The following is a 17842-nucleotide window of genomic DNA, read 5'->3' on the forward strand; positions in this document are numbered from 1 at the left end:
AGTTCTCAAGCTCTTAAAAAATCACCGTTTATTATAAAACACTCATGTTTAATGATGGTGTTTTATAAATAAACTTTTACTAAAAATAGAAAAATGCATAGACAAAAGTAAAAAAGCAACTCGGATTTATAAAACGGTTTTCACACGATTTTCGCGACTCTTATATTCTTAAACTTCTTTATATAAAATTTGTAAGACCAATATTGGAATACGGCTGCATAATATGGGCTCCCTTTTATTCAGTCTATATAAACAGAATAGAAGGAGTACAAAGAATATTCATGCGCTTCTGCCTCCGTTTCTTCCCATGGTCCAACACCCTCGAACTTCCACCGTACAATCATAGGCTTACGCTCATAAATCTTCCATCGCTTTCTATTTCTAAACACAGAAAGTACATTCATCTGTACTTTATTATATAATTAAAGGGGTCAGTCATATCATCATCAATTTTGGAAAAATTAAACTTTATTTATAGCCGTTCAAGTATTAGAAGACAAGTTCGCTTATGTCCTATATTAAGCAGATCGAAGTATTGTAAAAACAGTCCCCTCAACCAATTGATTCTAGTTTACAAGTATTACTTTTTGGTATATTCCTTAAGCGACGAATTTAAAAGTAAAACATTTAAAGTAAATTTTGTCTATACTTCAATTGAACTGTTTTTTTTGCAAATTGCTTAAAGCATTGTAAATCTATAAAAATAAGAATAAATGAAATATTGATCTTAAGTTCTAACGTTAGTTTGTTTAACGAATTCAAAAAATAAATAAATATACACTTTAAAATCGTTAGGAAAACGAAATTGGTTTACGTTTTTTTCTAACAGAAAGTTCTTTCTACGTAAAGTTCTTTCAGAAAGAAGTTAAAGCATTTCAGCGAGTTCAAATACCTTCGATTCGATGTAATTATATTGTTTAGAATTATATATGATTTATTAATGCAAATCTTAGCTTACCTTATGCTAAGCAACTAATTGCATTCTATTATAAAATTATAAATAGTTTTTATAAAATAATGGCGCAAACATTGTAAAGAACCTATTGTTAAAGATTTATCAATTTACTAGTTACTTAGCAATTTGCTAAATAATTAGAAATTTACTAAGGGAGTTAAATGTTGTAAGACTTTGCTAATTAGTAAATGGTTGATTATCTTTTATTAAAAAACGAGTATCAAAACATGTCCAAAAAGTGACCGTTCGTGAAAATAAACAAAGCAACTACGATTAAACGGAGCTATTAATTGGAATTGCCAACTGTTGACTGGAGCATTCCATCCACTGCTCTTTAAAGAATAACTATACAGATGTCATATGGATTAAGCAAAGTAGAGATTCCGTGATTTTAATTTCAGTTAATTGTTGAAATATAGTACGGTTCTTAAAAATGGCTTTAACATTTTACTAAACCCTTTCAAATTTTGCGCCAGGTTCCTTGAAATTGTGGACCTATGTATGTATTATAATTGTATTATCAAGCTTTAAGTTAAGTAGTGAAAAAGGTTGTTGTCTTAGAATTCAAAGTGATCAGCAGAGCTTTTGGGCTGAGCAGAGCTGTATGTGGTGATATTTGGAAGTTTTATTTTTGTATATGCAAACCATAGTACTCTCATTGTGGAAGTCGAATAGGGCGGCATCTATATATTTTTTGCGGAACGTCTAGTGGAGAAATTTATTTTCGGTCGGGAGACTTACGATTATGATAATTCGAAACAGATCAAAATAGGGAAACATTATTTTTTGTTAATAAATAAATTTGATGTTAAATCCCTAATGCAATTTAAAGGGGGATTACAAAATAATTGACAAATTATAATTTAAGTAATTACTTTGATGGATGTTTAATTTGGTACACATTTGAAAAGATAATAAACCTACCTTTCATCCTATGATTCCTGGAAATTTTGACTTGGACGTTTGACGGTGAGGAACTTTAAAATGTTTTGTTTTAAAGACTTTGAAAAATCCTTTAGTTTAAAAAGTGGTTTCAGCGACAAATTTTGAGACCAACATTTATTTGTAAGTTCGTATGATATAGGTATATATAAGAAGGTCCTACCAATCTACAATTTTAATTATCAATGATTTAATTAAAGGCTTACTTTTAATTTAGTGTACCCTTGCCCATTTTTGCGACTGTAACTGCACGGTAAGTGCTAATGACTAACACCTTGTTTAGGTATTTATTTTTAGAAAATATAAGATTTTGTAATTGTGTTGACATAAATTTGATGTCTTTGTCTCAGTCCTAAGATATGTAAATTCTTACAACTCCAATTTAGATCTGCCAAAGCAAGCTTTTTAACTTTATTATGATTTTTTATAGACAATTTTTAAAAAACATAGGGGCGTATTCATAGAGAATTACTTAAGTCATGATTTCTTGATCTATAGTTTAAGGCTTATTTGTTAAATAAACACAGCTCTTATTCATAGTCATTTTTCTAGATGTGATTAGTAAAACCACAGGTTAGGGTTGTGCTCTACTACAATTTAAATGTCACAAAAAATACTGTTATTTTATGCTCAAATTGAATAACGAAAAAAGTAAGTGAAACAAATTTATTTAATAAAAATAAAAAAAAAAAACTGACAACGTTCTACAGCACAGAAAATATAAAACGCGAAGGCAGGAAAACTGGTCGCAGTCAGAGATGCGATTCGCCGGCATATCAACATTATCGACGATAAGGGATATGATGTTACGATGATAATAAAAAAAATTATCTTGGTTCGATATGAGGGCCGCTGACTATAATAGATGCTGTTTGGAATGAATGTGAATGTTTCTATATCTAAACGATATCTTTTGTAGAAATGCTTGTCGCTTAATATAAATGGATTGAACCGTGTTTTTTATATTTTTCTTTTTCTTGGGGCCATATTTTGCAGATCACGACATAACTCAGTATCCTCTAAGATATCTACATATATTTTTTAATTGCGGTTTCAATCGAGATTTTTCTCGATAGCAACTTTACGTTACATTTATTTGTCATGATTTACTTTTTTAGTTTTCCACTGTTTAGCTACTGTTTATTAATATACGTAATAATAATAAAATTTAACTCCAAAAAAAATTTGTAAAAAAGAAAACATTTAATAATACTTCAGAAAACCTAAGGGTAATTGATATTAAAAAAAGCAGTTTTAAGCACCAAGATTTGGTAAAAGGGTGCTTTTAACTATCCAAATGAGGGTTTATGTCCTTCGTGATAGGGCAAGTTTTAGAAAGAATAACTTTAATTGAAAACAAAATATTAAGAAACAACTACAACACTTCAAAGAAATTCCTAAGTCGGTTTTAAAAGTCCATACTATAATTCAAAATTTAAATAGAATTATTTATGTAAAAAGTTTTTTTTTTTTTAATTTGCATGCAAACTCGAAATAAAAAAAAATAAGTTAAGACCAATGTTTTTTGAAACATTAAGTCTAAACTTGGCTTCATACATTTGATATTCCTATTACTTTTTAATTGAACTCTGACAACTAGATGGTTTTATCTTGTTCAGTTTCTGACAAAATTTTAAAATACTAAAACTTCTTTTTTATGAAATTTTAATTTTGTGGAATGAAAGCTTGCTTACAAAAATACAGCGCTACAAGAATATGGAGGTTATACCTACTAATTCTCTGCAATCTTTAATCAAGTAAAATATAATTGATTAAACCAAGGTCCAAAACAAAGATACTCTCAGAATTCTATATTTGTACATATACATTCGTACATATATTTAATAGCTGTAGTTACGAAGATTTGTAGCTTATTAACTCAATATTAAATCTTATGTCAATTTCATATTTTTCAATATAATTTGAAATGAAGAAGTTATCGCCTTATTTTTATTTGCGCTGGACAGACATCCTTAAAATAATCTGAAGACTTCTTGAATTCTTTGTGTTAACGAGGTTTTAATATCAAGATTTTAAAGAAACATGAACAATCATCAATTGTACACGACACACCAAATCATACACACATTAGTTGCTTCAACACAGAAAACTGAAAACAAAAACAATCTATATGAAGATGTAAATCCTAAGTACATTTCATCCTTCAAAATCGATTTGTAAACATTGTTGTATTTGTAATGTTGACGAAAAGATGTGACTTCCTTCCACGCATGCATAAAATTCATTTCTGAGTTTTTAGGGGAAATATCATAATTTTTACGCATACTTAAATGAGTTAATGAATCTGATTTCTGGTTCAGCTTGTAGGCAAGCCAAGATGGCTATACAGAGGATGTATGTCCTTATTAAGAGTGTTTCTGTCTCAAAAACTTTTGTTTTTACTAGTTCTGTGTCTGATACCGAAATCCGGTGTGATCGTACGAAAGTAGAAAAAGAGCTAGAAATGTAAATAAAAACAAACATCGGTAAAATAGCCTCAACACCTGATGTAAGCATCCACTTTTTAGTCATGATAATATTAAGCCATTTTTGTTTTAATTTTTCATATAAAAAGGGATTGATATAAAAACATAATTCATCGGTATATTAATTATCTCCCTTACACTGCTGGCTGCTTATGGAAATGAAAATAATACTTTCCTCTCGGCTCTTCTGTATCTCTCTACTTCGCGACACCAACGCCAAAAATGCGGAATAATGTCACCTACACACAATCCATTTAGGACGGTTTCCGGCCACAGCCAATAAGCTAGAAGTACCCGCGGCGTGATGGTTAGTGCGCAGGACTGTCATGCCAGAGGTCTTGAGTTCAATTGTAACACCCCGGTATTACAAATCCTCCAAGAGTTATTGTTGTCATGAAAAGTGCCTTTTCAAGTTTGCCATTCGGATTCGGCATTAACAATGTCGGTCCCCTCCATCCCTGAAATGGCTTGCACACATGAATGGTTGAGACTTGTCATATAAGCCAACATAATCAGTGCTTTTGGTCATATCCATACTGAAGAATATACCAAAGTTATGGATGGTTTGATTTTTTTTTCAAACAAAAGCTTAACAAACTTTATTTTCGAAAATGCAAACGCATTTTTATTTTAATAGTTTATAAGTTAAAACAAATAAGAAAAATAAATAAATCCTTATCCTCTAATGACTTTAACAATTTTAGTACGTGGAGCAACAGGAATTAATTGTGGACGGGCTACTACTTGAACGACTCGAGCACGAGGACGCACAACAATAGGCTGGGCGATCAAACGTGGCTGGGCAACTCGTACAAGGCGTGGTTGTGCCCGGACTACGCTTACTACACGGGGCTGAGCTACTTGAACAATTTGGGCACTGCGAATACCTGCATTAGCCATGGCAATCAAAGCAACGAGAACGATAGAAACAATCTGAAATTGAAAAAAAAATCAATTAAAATAAAATTAAAAACCCAAATTTATTCAATTATTTTTTTTTTAATTAAATGTACATACGAGGACTTTCATGTTGATGTCTTTTGTTATTAAATTCTTTAATGAATCTGATGATGAATTTTAAATTTTCTACAGTATTTATACTAACTATAGAAATCAAATAATCCCCTTGCTATCTGCTTGTTCTCTTAATAATTCAAGTAGAATCGATTTATTATAACTGTGTATGTATATTAAAAAGGCCTTAAGCATTGTGTTTAACTTAAACAGTTTTTATTGTATTTAGGAACTTGTATTTAATTAGAAGAAATAATCAGACCGAAAATGCGGCGACATGAAATAATGCGACCATCAACCCCATTATTTATAATGTGGCGCATTGTATTTTGTTTATTTTTAGTTTGTCCCAATATTTAAATATACACATGTACATTTTATAAATGAATGATAAATCATATTAAAAAATCTTAAAAACAAAAAAAAAATCATAAAACAGTATTTGGAAATATATCCTGCAAACCGCTTCCTTCATAAGATAATGCCTTAGTTCAAAGTTAAAATCCCATAAGCTAATTCATAACTAAAATATAACACAATTAAGAAAATTTTAAAATTAATAATGATCCACTTTCTTTTTTCTTAAAATAATGTTTGATGTATTATTTAGCCAGCAAACTTGTTTACAGGTTGCACTTGTCTGATTTTTCACTGAGCAGAATTTTTAAAATAAAGGATGGCTAAATTCTAAGGGCCGATGTTGATTTTGAATAAGACACAAATTATTTATGAAATTTTTATTAATTCTATTCATTATGATAATATTGGTAAAGTTTAATCATGTATGGAACAAAATAGCACCGCCCTGTTGAAATCACCTATCGTTAACATCTATATCTTCCAATTAGGGCCATAAAATGTTATCATTTCACGATAGCGAACACCATTTACAGTAACTGCCTGACCAGCCACATTTTTTGAAAATTAGAGCCCGATGATGCTGCCAGCCTATAAATAGCACCAAAAAGTCACTTTTTGTGGGTGCCTTGGTTTTTCGACAATCACTCTTATACTGTTATGCGAGGGTCTTGGGTTCGATACCCGCCTATGCCACCTAAAACAAAAAAAAACATTGACAAATCCTCCAAGAGTAATTCTCAAATTAGCCGTTCGGATTCGGCGTAAAACTGTAGGTCCCCTCGATCCCTGATAGCATTACTCGCACACGGGAATGGTTGAGAGTTGTAAGTCACTAGGCCCTAGTTTTCAACTCTTTTTTACTCTTGGATTATGATTCACTCAAATGCGGCGATTCCATTTATTGACGAATCCACTGAGGTGAAAATTCGTGCTTCATCATTTAAGATGATTTTCTATGAAAATTGATTTTCCACTGTTGCCATTTCTAGTCACAGTTAAGGTGGACTGCTCCTTAGCCCCATTATCGTGAACAGCAGTCTGAAATTATGAAATGTAGACAAAAACTTGACTTTTAGGTGTGGCTCACATTTAACATCAGCTCTTAAAATTTAACCACCCTTTAATTATATAATATTTTTGCGCAAGACCCGCGGATACTGTTAAAAATACCTACCGTAAAACAAGGCCAAGTGAAATTATCAGTGAAACTTTCTGGCCGACTTGGGAATTTCAAATTCCCTTTTTATAAGGGTGTAAAGTACAATGTTGCCTACAATTTTCTTAAAAAATATATTTCCATTGATTTTACAACATTTAAGTTTTGTTAACAATTGAATTCAGGGCCCACCAGAAAAAAGAATTGAACTACACCACTTTAAAAACAGTAAATTACTCTTAGGTTGCTTTTTAACAATTATTATTTGTATTATAAATTTCCTCAAAATAGAGTTAAGATCAAATATTTAGCGATTATATATGCATATGGACCAGGTTTTTAATAGGGACTTGACAACTTTGAATTTAATTTGTAAACGCACCCTTTTAATAGTAATTGAATTTATTGTCACTGTCAATTAATTCAATAAACTCAACATTTTTACCCTGGCGAAATACACGAACGAGCAACGCTACATCTGCAAATATTTTATACCGAAATTCGGAGTCGGTGACCGAAACTTTAATGGCTGAAACACAAACACGCTTCAGCTTCGTCTTCATCTGTGTTATGATGGGCCTGTTTCGAGGTTGCTTTGAATGACATTTCTAAAATTGCAATTCTGTCATTAGCAGCTGTTTTTTGTCAAAAGTGTGTTTTGTTATTCCGTGCAGGAAAAAAAATTAATTTTGAAATCAAAAAAAATTAAATATATCGCGGAAGTAGCTTACACAGCCTATAATAACCAATGGGAATCCCTCCAAAAGCAAATGTATTTTGTTTTTTGTTTTTACAACTGTTCAGCTGTCAGGCAAAGCAAATGTTCAGCAAATTTGAACTAGAGCTTCTGTTTAGAGTCACATTACGTTCTTTTCCTTACGATTATCAAACGAAACGTAAACGTCAGGCGAAGTCGAAGTTAAAGCGTGTTTGAGATTCAGACATTAGCCATAAACTTCAGGCGAAGACGAAGCTTAAACTCAAATTTTCGGCGCGTTATTCCAGATATTCGCTGTGTGATGTTGCCGTGTCAGTGAGACAAGCGACACTAAGTGTAGAATTGCTGCCGTTCAGCCGAAAGTCGGCGTCGGTCAATTCTTTCAAGAATTGAACACCGTTCAGAGCACATTATGCCGTATTTTGGTATGGATTTTTGTTTTCATCCATACAAGATCAAGCTGACTAGACGTACCTTACTACCTTCTCCGAAAGTCGGAAAGTACTTAATTTAAAACCCTTTATGTACCTCTGATGCTGAAAGCCCAGAAATGTATCCAATAATATTAAGTTGTGTGGTCTTCATTTTCTTTCGACGGTTTTAATCGATCAACTTGAAAATCCCTATGATTGAATTTTTGACCTTTCAGTAATTACTGTCTCTAAATTGTTTCAAAAGATAATTTATTCTTAAAGACAGCGGCGTCGGCGCGGCGCGGCTTAAACCAAAAAGAAATTCAAGAATCTTATAAATTAGAAATATAATAGGAGGTTGTTGCTCTGATTTTTTTTATCTCGATTGTATATTTATTTATTGTTTGTTTTGTTTTTGTGCAAATTCAATTGTCTGGAAAACAAGTTTCATCAGATGGAATTTTGCAGGCTTACCAAAAACGACATCATACTTGTTTTGAAATTGTTTGAGCCAGACTAAACGCAGAAGCGCAGTTCATACTTAATTGTATAAATACTAATCTAAATTATATACTTACCAGTTCCAATTCATTAGTCCAAAAAATAAGTTCAAAATGGAAGTAATTTAAAATTTAAGTCAAAAAGAGAATACATCATCTTCTTTAGAATGATGTATGACATGCTAAACCTGTAATATGGCCCATACACTACGCAAAAAGTTTTAGCAAAAGAATGTACTTTGTTGTTGTAAAAATGTTTGTGCAAACTGTTTTAGGAGTGTGTATTGAATTTTGCTCAAACCGATACCAATTTTCATAGAGCTAACATGAATAACCAAGAGGAACACATTTTTTGGACTGAATTCATTAAACTCTAGAAAAGTTTACCGGTATTGTGGTGTGTAAAAAGTAACGAATATTGCATTCGGGTACTAAAAGCAAACGCATATGAAGTTTTTTCAGTTTTTTTTTCAATAGCCAAGGCAATAATCAAAGCTGCACATGCGCTAAATCACTCATTGCTCCGTGTCCGTAGGTAGGTCACGCAACTTATATCTCTCAAACATGTTTGTATAGTGTGAGGCGAAATTTTAGCATTTTGTCCTTGAGATCAATGGCGGACCCAGGGGGGGTCATGACCCCCCCTGGGATATAATTTGTTTGCTTTTTCGTAGGAATTTCCTTCAATTCAAAACTAATCGTATGAAACTATATGAAAACAACATTTGTATTTTACTTCCTTTAACTTTGTTGCTAAAAGTACTACTTTTGACTAAATATTGGACCAAAAACATAATATGAATCGAATATTCAGCCCTATTCCAAAAACACAGCACAAATTCATCAAGTTTTGACCAATTGACGATCCAGGGGGGGTCATATGAGCCAAAAAGCTTATGCAGTTAAGTTGTATAAGTAAAGATTTATTACAGTAATTTAACAACATTGCTGTCAAAAACAACTCAATTTAGAACTTGAAAAAACTTTAAATTTAAATTATTTTTTAGGTTCTTAAGAAGAAACCTTGGATAAGAGATCATCAATTTTATATCAAGTTGCCTTTGAATTTCTTAAACTAGCCTTCAATTTTATTATTACATTTTTTTTAAACTCATAAATAGTGATTATTGAAGTGATTTTTACTCCGACACATAGAAACTATATAGCAAGTTTTCCATAAATAAACAACAATTTCAAACGAGAGTTTTTAATCAAATATGACATTACGAAGAAGTTGAAAAAAGTGGGTACCTCGATTTCTTCCGTCTGTCTGTCTTTTCTGGCCCCTACAGTCCAAACAATTGTGTTGATTGAAATAAATATTTTCAGTAAGGAGTAGGGAGTTTTTATCATTTTATTAATACAAAAAATAACAGCAGTCCCCACACAAATTGTTTGGTTCAAACACGTGATTTCTCAAAAACTTTCTCAAAATTTTGTATTCTTAATTTGGTTCTTTCTACAACATATCTCGTATTGCTCCAGAAGGGTACCCCTCACAAAAATCTTTATTTTGTTTTTAAGTTTTCTCAATAACTAATGGAACGATTTCAAAATTCTTGTTTTTCTGTGCAAGCTCTTGTCAATGATCAAATTGATGATGATTTTTTGTGATCAAAAATGTATTTTTTTTTTAAATTTTTTTTACAAAACTCGATATCTCAGAAAGGGGACACCATTTTTTTCATATATTTAAAAGCTTTTTATTTAGTGCTTATACCAAAAATATTTTTAAGACAAAATTTAAAATTATTTTCGAAAAAAATAGGTAAATCTAGATTTTTTGACAAATAAAATGGCATTTAAATTTTTGGAGAAAAACTTATATTGAAGGTACATTTTTAAATCTTAAAATATAGGCAATATTTTTAAACAGACTTTTTGGAAGACTCAGTCTTTCAAAATTGGTTTTCTGTTGAATACAAAAGATCTTACAAAATTAAATAAATCTACTTTTGAAGTGAATTTGCTTTGGACGTTCTAGAACTGAGATTTAAACACGAATTTCAATAATACAAATGTCCCAAAAAATCAAGTGGCACTTTTGTTAAACTAATGGCTAAATGAAAACATAATGAACGTTTTATATCTATTGATATAAAAGCTTTGAAACGTGTAGTTTGTGAGTACTACAAAACTTTTCTTCCCAACTTATTTGTTTACTTACCTTAATTTGTTTTAATTTAGTTTTTTTTAAAGAAATTATGTTCTTAAATGCAACTTTTTCCTTGAATTCAAGAACCAAACCTTTTGTCTCTACAATTTTTAAGTTTTGTTGACGCTTTTATAAGATCCAAACACGAGTAAGCAGATTGATAACGATAGTAATAAGACCCCCCCGAAATTGAGTTCGAAAAAACTACGTCAAAAAAAGCCCGATATTTTTACATATCAGATCATCTATCATTTTCTCGAATTTTAAATTTTTGCAGCGGTCTTCGCATCAATACAAGAAAACAAGAAAAGTGTGTTTTGTTTTTGGAAAAAAGCAACGTTTCAAAGCAATTTTCTACATTTCTGCACGAAATGCACCAAAAACCCTCTAAGCTATTGTATTTTACGAGCTCGTAGCTCTTAAATATGGCATATTTAGACAACTGTTCGAATCTTGGAATGCTTTCAAATGAGTCCTCCAAATTAAATAGTTAGACCATAACTTGCTGGACAACAATTCTAAATAATTTGATAACTAAAGTTGTCATTTAAGCAACTATAAAATGTTGTTAGAATCTTTTACAAAACATTAAAGAAAATGTTTAAGCCGTGAGTAAAAACTCATCTAAGTGTCTGTCGGGTCCGCTAGTTTCTTATAGTTTACTTCTCGCTTTTTTGTTTTACTTTATAAAAACTTAAAAATAACTGCTGTTTTATGTTTTATTTTATGTTGTTTATTACTTACTGCGCCCGCAGCTTTAGTCGCTTGCTTTATTTTAGAACATATTTGGTAGCACTAAAAAGGTTATAATGGGCCAACTTCAAAAGATATACATTAGGGTGATTCATTTCCGCAAAAAAAATTTTTTTCTCGGCGCTCAAGCAAAATATTAATCTACCTGTAGAAAAAAAAATGTTCACCAAGGTAGAGCTCTTAATATCAATTTTAAGTACTTGCAGTTTAAATTTAAAGTTTTCCCATTTAAAATACATGTAAAAAAATATTTTTTTTTTCAAATTTCTAATGCTCGCCCGCTTTTTACAATATTGTAAATCGGTTTTATGGACCTTATAGGGAATTTCACGCTCTTTAAAATTGTCTTCATGTTTTTTTGTGTAACTCTTAGTGGTTCGCCAGTAGGAGTCATCAAATTTCAATTTTTTGAATGAACATTTTTTTTTGCAATTTTTTTCAACAATTCGCAAAAAATAGTGAAAAAAAAGAGCTGAATCGGAAAAAAAGTCTTTTAACAAATATTTGATGAATTTACGGCCATTTTTATATCTTTCAACGTAAGTAATTGATAAATATTAACCAATTATGCTATTTAAATTAATTTTTCTTATTTACTCTCGATATAATTCTCTACAACAATAACTTTTCCAGAGTTATTATGATTTCTGACTAAAAATAAATATAAACATATCACATCAATTCATAAAAAAACAACAAATATACAATTGCAACTTAGATTCTGCAATTTTTCAACATTCCCGTTATATAGCAACAAATATAAATGAAGGTTATTTAATTTTTTGAGCAAAATTCTTAAATTAACGAAAAAGTAAATTGTTTTTATTGTCAACTTTATTTGCTTCAATGTTGTATAAGTAGAAATTGCTATTTGAATAATTGCCGTAAATTCATCAAATATTTGTTAAAAGACTTTTTTTTTCGATTCAGCTCTTTTTTTCACTATTTTTTGCGAATTGTTGAAAAAAATTGCAAAAAAAAATGTTCATTCAAAAAATTGAAATTTGATGACTCCTACTGGCGAACCACTAAGAGTTACACAAAAAAACATGAAGACAATTTTAAAGAGCGTGAAATTCCCTATAAGGTCCATAAAACCGATTTACAATATTGTAAAAAGCGGGCGAGCATTAGAAATTTGAAAAAAAAAATATTTTTTTACATGTATTTTAAATGGGAAAACTTTAAATTTAAACTGCAAGTACTTAAAATTGATATTAAGAGCTCTACCTTGGTGAACATTTTTTTTTCTACAGGTAGATTAATATTTTGCTTGAGCGCCGAGAAAAACAATTTTTTTTGCGGAAATGAATCACCCTAATATACATATTATGTATGCTGTCACGGACTTTTTTTTAAGAACTATTAAAGGGGAACAACTATTTTCAGCAAAACCAGAAACACTCTATAGAGTGTTTTTGAGCAAAACTTCGACTCCTCAGCGCACGCATTGGAAATTCTTATAAGGGAAAAAAGTACTTGATTTTGAAGTATTCTTTATTAGCACTCCGGTTGTATTAATCCTAGCATGATATTATATAGCCATCCAATAAATAGGCGAGATAAAACAGGAAAAGAATTTTTCAAATCGAACCAGTAATTCCTGAGATAAGTGCGTTGAAACAAACAAACTCTTCAGCTTCAGCTATTAGTATAGATTTTTATAGTATTTACCAACGAAGTTTAGGAACACAACCAGCGGTGTTGCTATACAGTGAAGGACATGATTTAGCGTCGTATTTTTACTAGCTTAACAGACATAACATATTGATCTGCCTCTTTAACTAAAAGTAATAGATTTGAATCCTCTTTAAAAAAAAAACATCATATTCCTTGGATCTGACTGTTTTAATTTTTTTAATTTTTAACTAAAAAAGTAAAAATTGCTTTTTATTTATTTTATTTTATGTAACGATTAATAAAATTATCATGACTTTTATGATTAGAATATTCTTTAATTTTAGAAAATACGATTTTTATTTTTAAAAACATCTATTTTATCACACCAAATATTTGCATACATGAATAAATTAAATGCAGTTTGGCAATCCTTAACTTTTTGTTCGAAAAAATAATTCGAAGATCTAGAAGCAATATTGCTGTTTCATTATTGTATTCATTAAACTTTATTAAAACAATTGCAAGCTTATATATGTACAAATAAGTTGTCTTTCATTAAATTGATGATTGTGTACCAAAAATTCATAGATTTTTAATTAAATTTTGTTGTAATTGTTTTTTTTTGTTTGTAAAACTTTTATTATCTATTATGGAAACCTATAGCTGCGCTTACAGAGGTAAACCTTCATCAATAAGACCTTCTTTGTCATAAAATGTATAATGTACTTAACCATATTTATGTATAGATCCACATTCACCACTTACACCATTGACTCCAATAAGTGATTTAACATTAAGAAAAACTTTTCGTGATCATTCGCCAAGTTTAATACCAATTACAAAGATCACTCTCAATGACTGTCCAACTTCAAAACGAAAAAGATCTGTAGCAAATTTGGCCATCAACAACAAATCGTCTCCAAAGCATAAACCATGTGCTGTTAGTATTGTGTTGCCTGTGATCAAAACTCCCGAAGAGGAAAGATCAGCAAAAAAGTCCAGTTATTTGTTAAATCTTAAAAAAATCCTCACACCCAATTCAAAGCCAACTCCACGATCCATCGATTTGGAACCTCGATTAGGCGGCAATCAAAAGTCTTCGCCGACGTCATCATCATCGGCAAGTAAAAGGCCGAGATTTAAGTGTTTTCGTAACTCGCCTTCAAATGTTAGACCAAACAGTCCGAGAGTCATGAGAATTTTGCAAGACATAGGTCAGGAAAAGTATTGTGATGTCTTTGGGAAGGAAGAAATCGACATGGATGTCTTTAGGCTGCTTACAAAAGGTGATCTCATAAAATTAGGCGTTCAAGAAGAAAGCGATATACAGGCGATACTTAAAGCAGTTGGCCAAGGATAGCATTTTTTAAGAATTGTTTATATAGATAATTTTGAATTTGTAAGTTAAAAGTATTGTTTAGTTAAATAAGTTTTATATTTTTGATAAGTTTATGTTTTTTATTATATGTATGTGTATTTTTGTTTGAGTTTTTAAAATGAAGAAGGTTAGAAATCTGAATAAAGCTTTCCAAAGATGTATACCGCCAACGTTCTTTTTTTCATTTGTAAACATATTTTTGATCTGGAAAACTCTATCACTTATAATTTATGTGGTAAGTATGTATTTGGTCACATTGTGTAGATTTTTCGAATCAGAGTTTTAATTAGTATACAATAAAATATAATATTATTTTAATAAGCCTCCCTTTAAGGAAGGTTGAATGTAGGATAAAATAAACTGCGTTAAGAAATGAGAAGGTTTAAAAAAGAGGATGGTGTAGAAAATAAAAAGGGTTATAAAATATCCTGGATTAAAATTTTATCAGGGTTAAAAACAATATGGGTTGTACAGTCCAATAAAATGTTAAAATTGCTTATGGAACAGATTTTGACAGTTGTCATTTTTTAGATTAAGGACTTTTCGCAATTGTAAATGGAAAAATTCACCAGTGAATCCAAATAAAACGAGGTTACAAGTAACCTGGCTTAAAGAATAACATGACTTAAAAATAACCTAGGTTTTAAAATGAAGACGTTTAACAAATGGCTTACCCTCTAATAGCTTCTATGTTAACTACTAAGAAAAAAAAATTGAATAAAATCTTATTATTTACATATTTATTTACTATACTTAAGGTGGCGCTACAGTCCAATGTGAACTAAAGCCTTAACCAACAAATTACGCCATTTAGCTCAAAGTCTGCAGTTGCGCACTCTAAGTTTAGTGAGGTCACTTTTCATTTGTGCGCCCCACAGTATTCGCTCTATCGAGTAGTAGTTGGACTTTTACCCTTCTGGATACGTTCCATCTTCTCCTCCACTCACCTTCTTGGCTTAACGTAGATCACACGAAGAACTTTTCTCTCGAAACAACACAAGGTACTTTACACCCTTGTCATAGTCTATGTTTCTGCACCGTACAGCAGGACGAGGATGATCAGGGTCTTATAGCGACACTTTGGTCGTTGGATAGACAACTTTACTACTGAAATGCTGTCTTAGCCCAAAGAGCAAGCAATTGTAATTTTTCGTTTGATCCCAATGCTGCTGTGTTGTTTTTGGAGCGGAGCTTAGGTAAACAAAGTCTTTAACTACCCCAAACTTACTTCTGTCGATGGTGACGCTTTGACCGAGACGTGAATGTTGAAGGTCCTTTCTTAATGATAGCAATTTTGTCAATGTCATCAGCATATGCAATCGGGCAGACTTTTGAAAGATAGTTCCTCTAGTGTTGACGCGCACTATTCTTTCAAGGACGATGTTAAAGATATCGCATGACAGAAAATCACCTTTATGGAGCAACGCGAATTCTCAATGATCATCCTGCCCAAACGGACGAGTTTGGCAGAGATGCCAAAACTAGACATGGCTCTAAACGGCTCGTTCTTGTAATTACTGCCATGTGCGACCTTCAAATCGATGAAAAGATGGTGGGTGTGGATTTGATGTTCTTGGAACCACCGTTATGTTAATATTTGATCAATTGTTGACTTTCCTGGTCTAAAACTACGCGATGTTAATTAAACTGATTCGTCCATAGTTGGTGTAGTTTAGAGGGTCTCCTTTTTTCAGTATCTGGCAAACCTCAATATTTGGTTTCCATACATAGGGCATGCTTTCTTCCAACTATATCTTACGGATAAGTTGGTTACTCCTAACCAAATTATCTCCAACTGCTTTGAAGAACTCGGCATTCAAGCCATTTGCTCCGGTGGCTTTGTTAGACTTCTGCTTAGATATGGACATTTTTACTGGATCCATTTTTGAAGGACATTTTTTTAACTTCCCAAAGGAAGTTATTGTAATGGGTCGGATTAGTCAAATTGAAAATTTTGACATTTCTCGACGTTTCAAGGTCCCTGGAGTCGAAATAAAAGATTTTTAGAAAGATGTCTGTGCGTGCGTGTTTACGTACGTTCGTACGTCCGTACGTCCGTACGTTCGCGACGTTTTTTTCGTCCTCCATAGATCAAGAACCAGAAGAGATATGAACTTCAAATAAATTTTGTTATACAGATAATAAGGCAGAAAGATGCAGAAAGGGCTCTCAAGAAAATTGCGTAGGTGGTTTTTTACCATAGCAGTTTGAAAAAAAGGTGAAAATTTTGGTTAACCTTGACTTGAATAAAATTTTATATAATATATTGTAACGTGATACCAAACAGGTATATTTTTTGAAAAAAATCAATATGACGGTTTTTTTATAAATCAATAAAACTTAAAAAAAAAATGTTCACCTCCAAAATTTTACGACTGAAATATGATTGCATCTCTAAAACAATTTTGTGCAACGAAGAATAATGTTTTTGACATCTGTTGGTAAAAATTGATTTTCGACTCAAATATCATTTCAAAACTTTGAGATATTGGCTTTAATTTACTTTTATCTTTCAAAAAATCTTGTTGTCAACAATCAGTTAAAGTATGAAAAAATCGAATTGACAGTTTTCTTACAAAAAATTAACAAAAGTGTGTAAAAATTGATTTTCGACTCAAATACTTCTTCAAAAATTTTAAATATTGTCTTTTATTTCCTTTTATCTTTCAAAAAATATTGTTGTTAACATTCAGTAAAATTTTGAAAACAATTGAATTGACAGTTTTTTTTACAAAAAATAAAACTCTAAAAAAACAATACTAAAACTTGGTAAAAATTTACTTTTGACTCAAACAGCTTTTCAAAAATTAAAAATAATGACTTCAAACTTATTTTATTTCGCAGAAAATATTGTTTTCGATATTCGTAATTTTTATATAAAAATCCAACATTTCGTTTTTTCATAAAAAATAAAATCTACAAAAAATAGTACGCAAATTTTGTAAAAATTGATACGAGTACATGTATACAAACTTTTAAGCAAGACAAATCGACAGACGGGATGGGAAGTTATCAGTGTGGGTCGCATCCCAGCCTCTTTTTTCATATAACTTTCTTGTAGTTTCTTCCGAATCCTTCCTATTGCTTGTCTAGGCGGTTGATTGATAGGACCATAATCATTGAGTAATAAGCAAAAAGTGGCTACGTCTGAACAACCAATCTTACAAGTAAAGTTTTAATAATCTCAAATGATAGCTTAGTTTGACAGAAGTCAACTAATAGTGCTAACAACATAAAAATACAGAATAAATGACCCCCGATTCTTCTGAATACCCTTGTTCTGTTGAAAAATCTATCACAAGTACAGTAGGATTTTACACGAATAACAAAAACAATATCCTTAGTATGAATACTATCGATAAAAGTTAAAGTAGAATTCTTACCACGGATGG

At 31.1% G+C, this 17842-nt stretch overlaps 1 protein-coding gene across 1 annotated transcript; it reads left to right on the plus strand.

Annotated features, from left to right (window-relative positions):
- Positions 1–13632: 13632 nt before the first annotated feature.
- On the plus strand, positions 13633–14611 carry LOC129946928 (ankyrin repeat and SAM domain-containing protein 6-like). Its single transcript, XM_056057309.1, has 2 exons — positions 13633–13749; positions 13819–14611. Exons 1-2 carry the CDS (start codon positions 13722–13724, stop codon positions 14430–14432), a joined length of 642 nt encoding a protein of 213 aa, XP_055913284.1. The 5' UTR covers positions 13633–13721; the 3' UTR covers positions 14433–14611.
- The last annotated feature ends 3231 nt before the right edge of the window (positions 14612–17842 follow it).

The sequence above is a fragment of the Eupeodes corollae genome, chromosome 2 (genome assembly GCF_945859685.1).
Source record: "Eupeodes corollae chromosome 2, idEupCoro1.1, whole genome shotgun sequence".
Lineage (NCBI taxonomy): Eukaryota > Metazoa > Arthropoda > Insecta > Diptera > Syrphidae > Eupeodes > Eupeodes corollae.

What these genes read in the sequence shown, in the direction of transcription:
- LOC129946928 (XM_056057309.1), top strand. Translation starts at nt 13,722, where the DNA reads ATGGAAACCTATAGCTGCGCTTACAGAG. An exon ending in CTATAGCTGCGCTTACAGAG is followed by an intron (nt 13,750 to 13,818) that starts GTAAACCTTCAT and finishes ATTTATGTATAG; the next exon opens with ATCCACATTCACCACTTACA.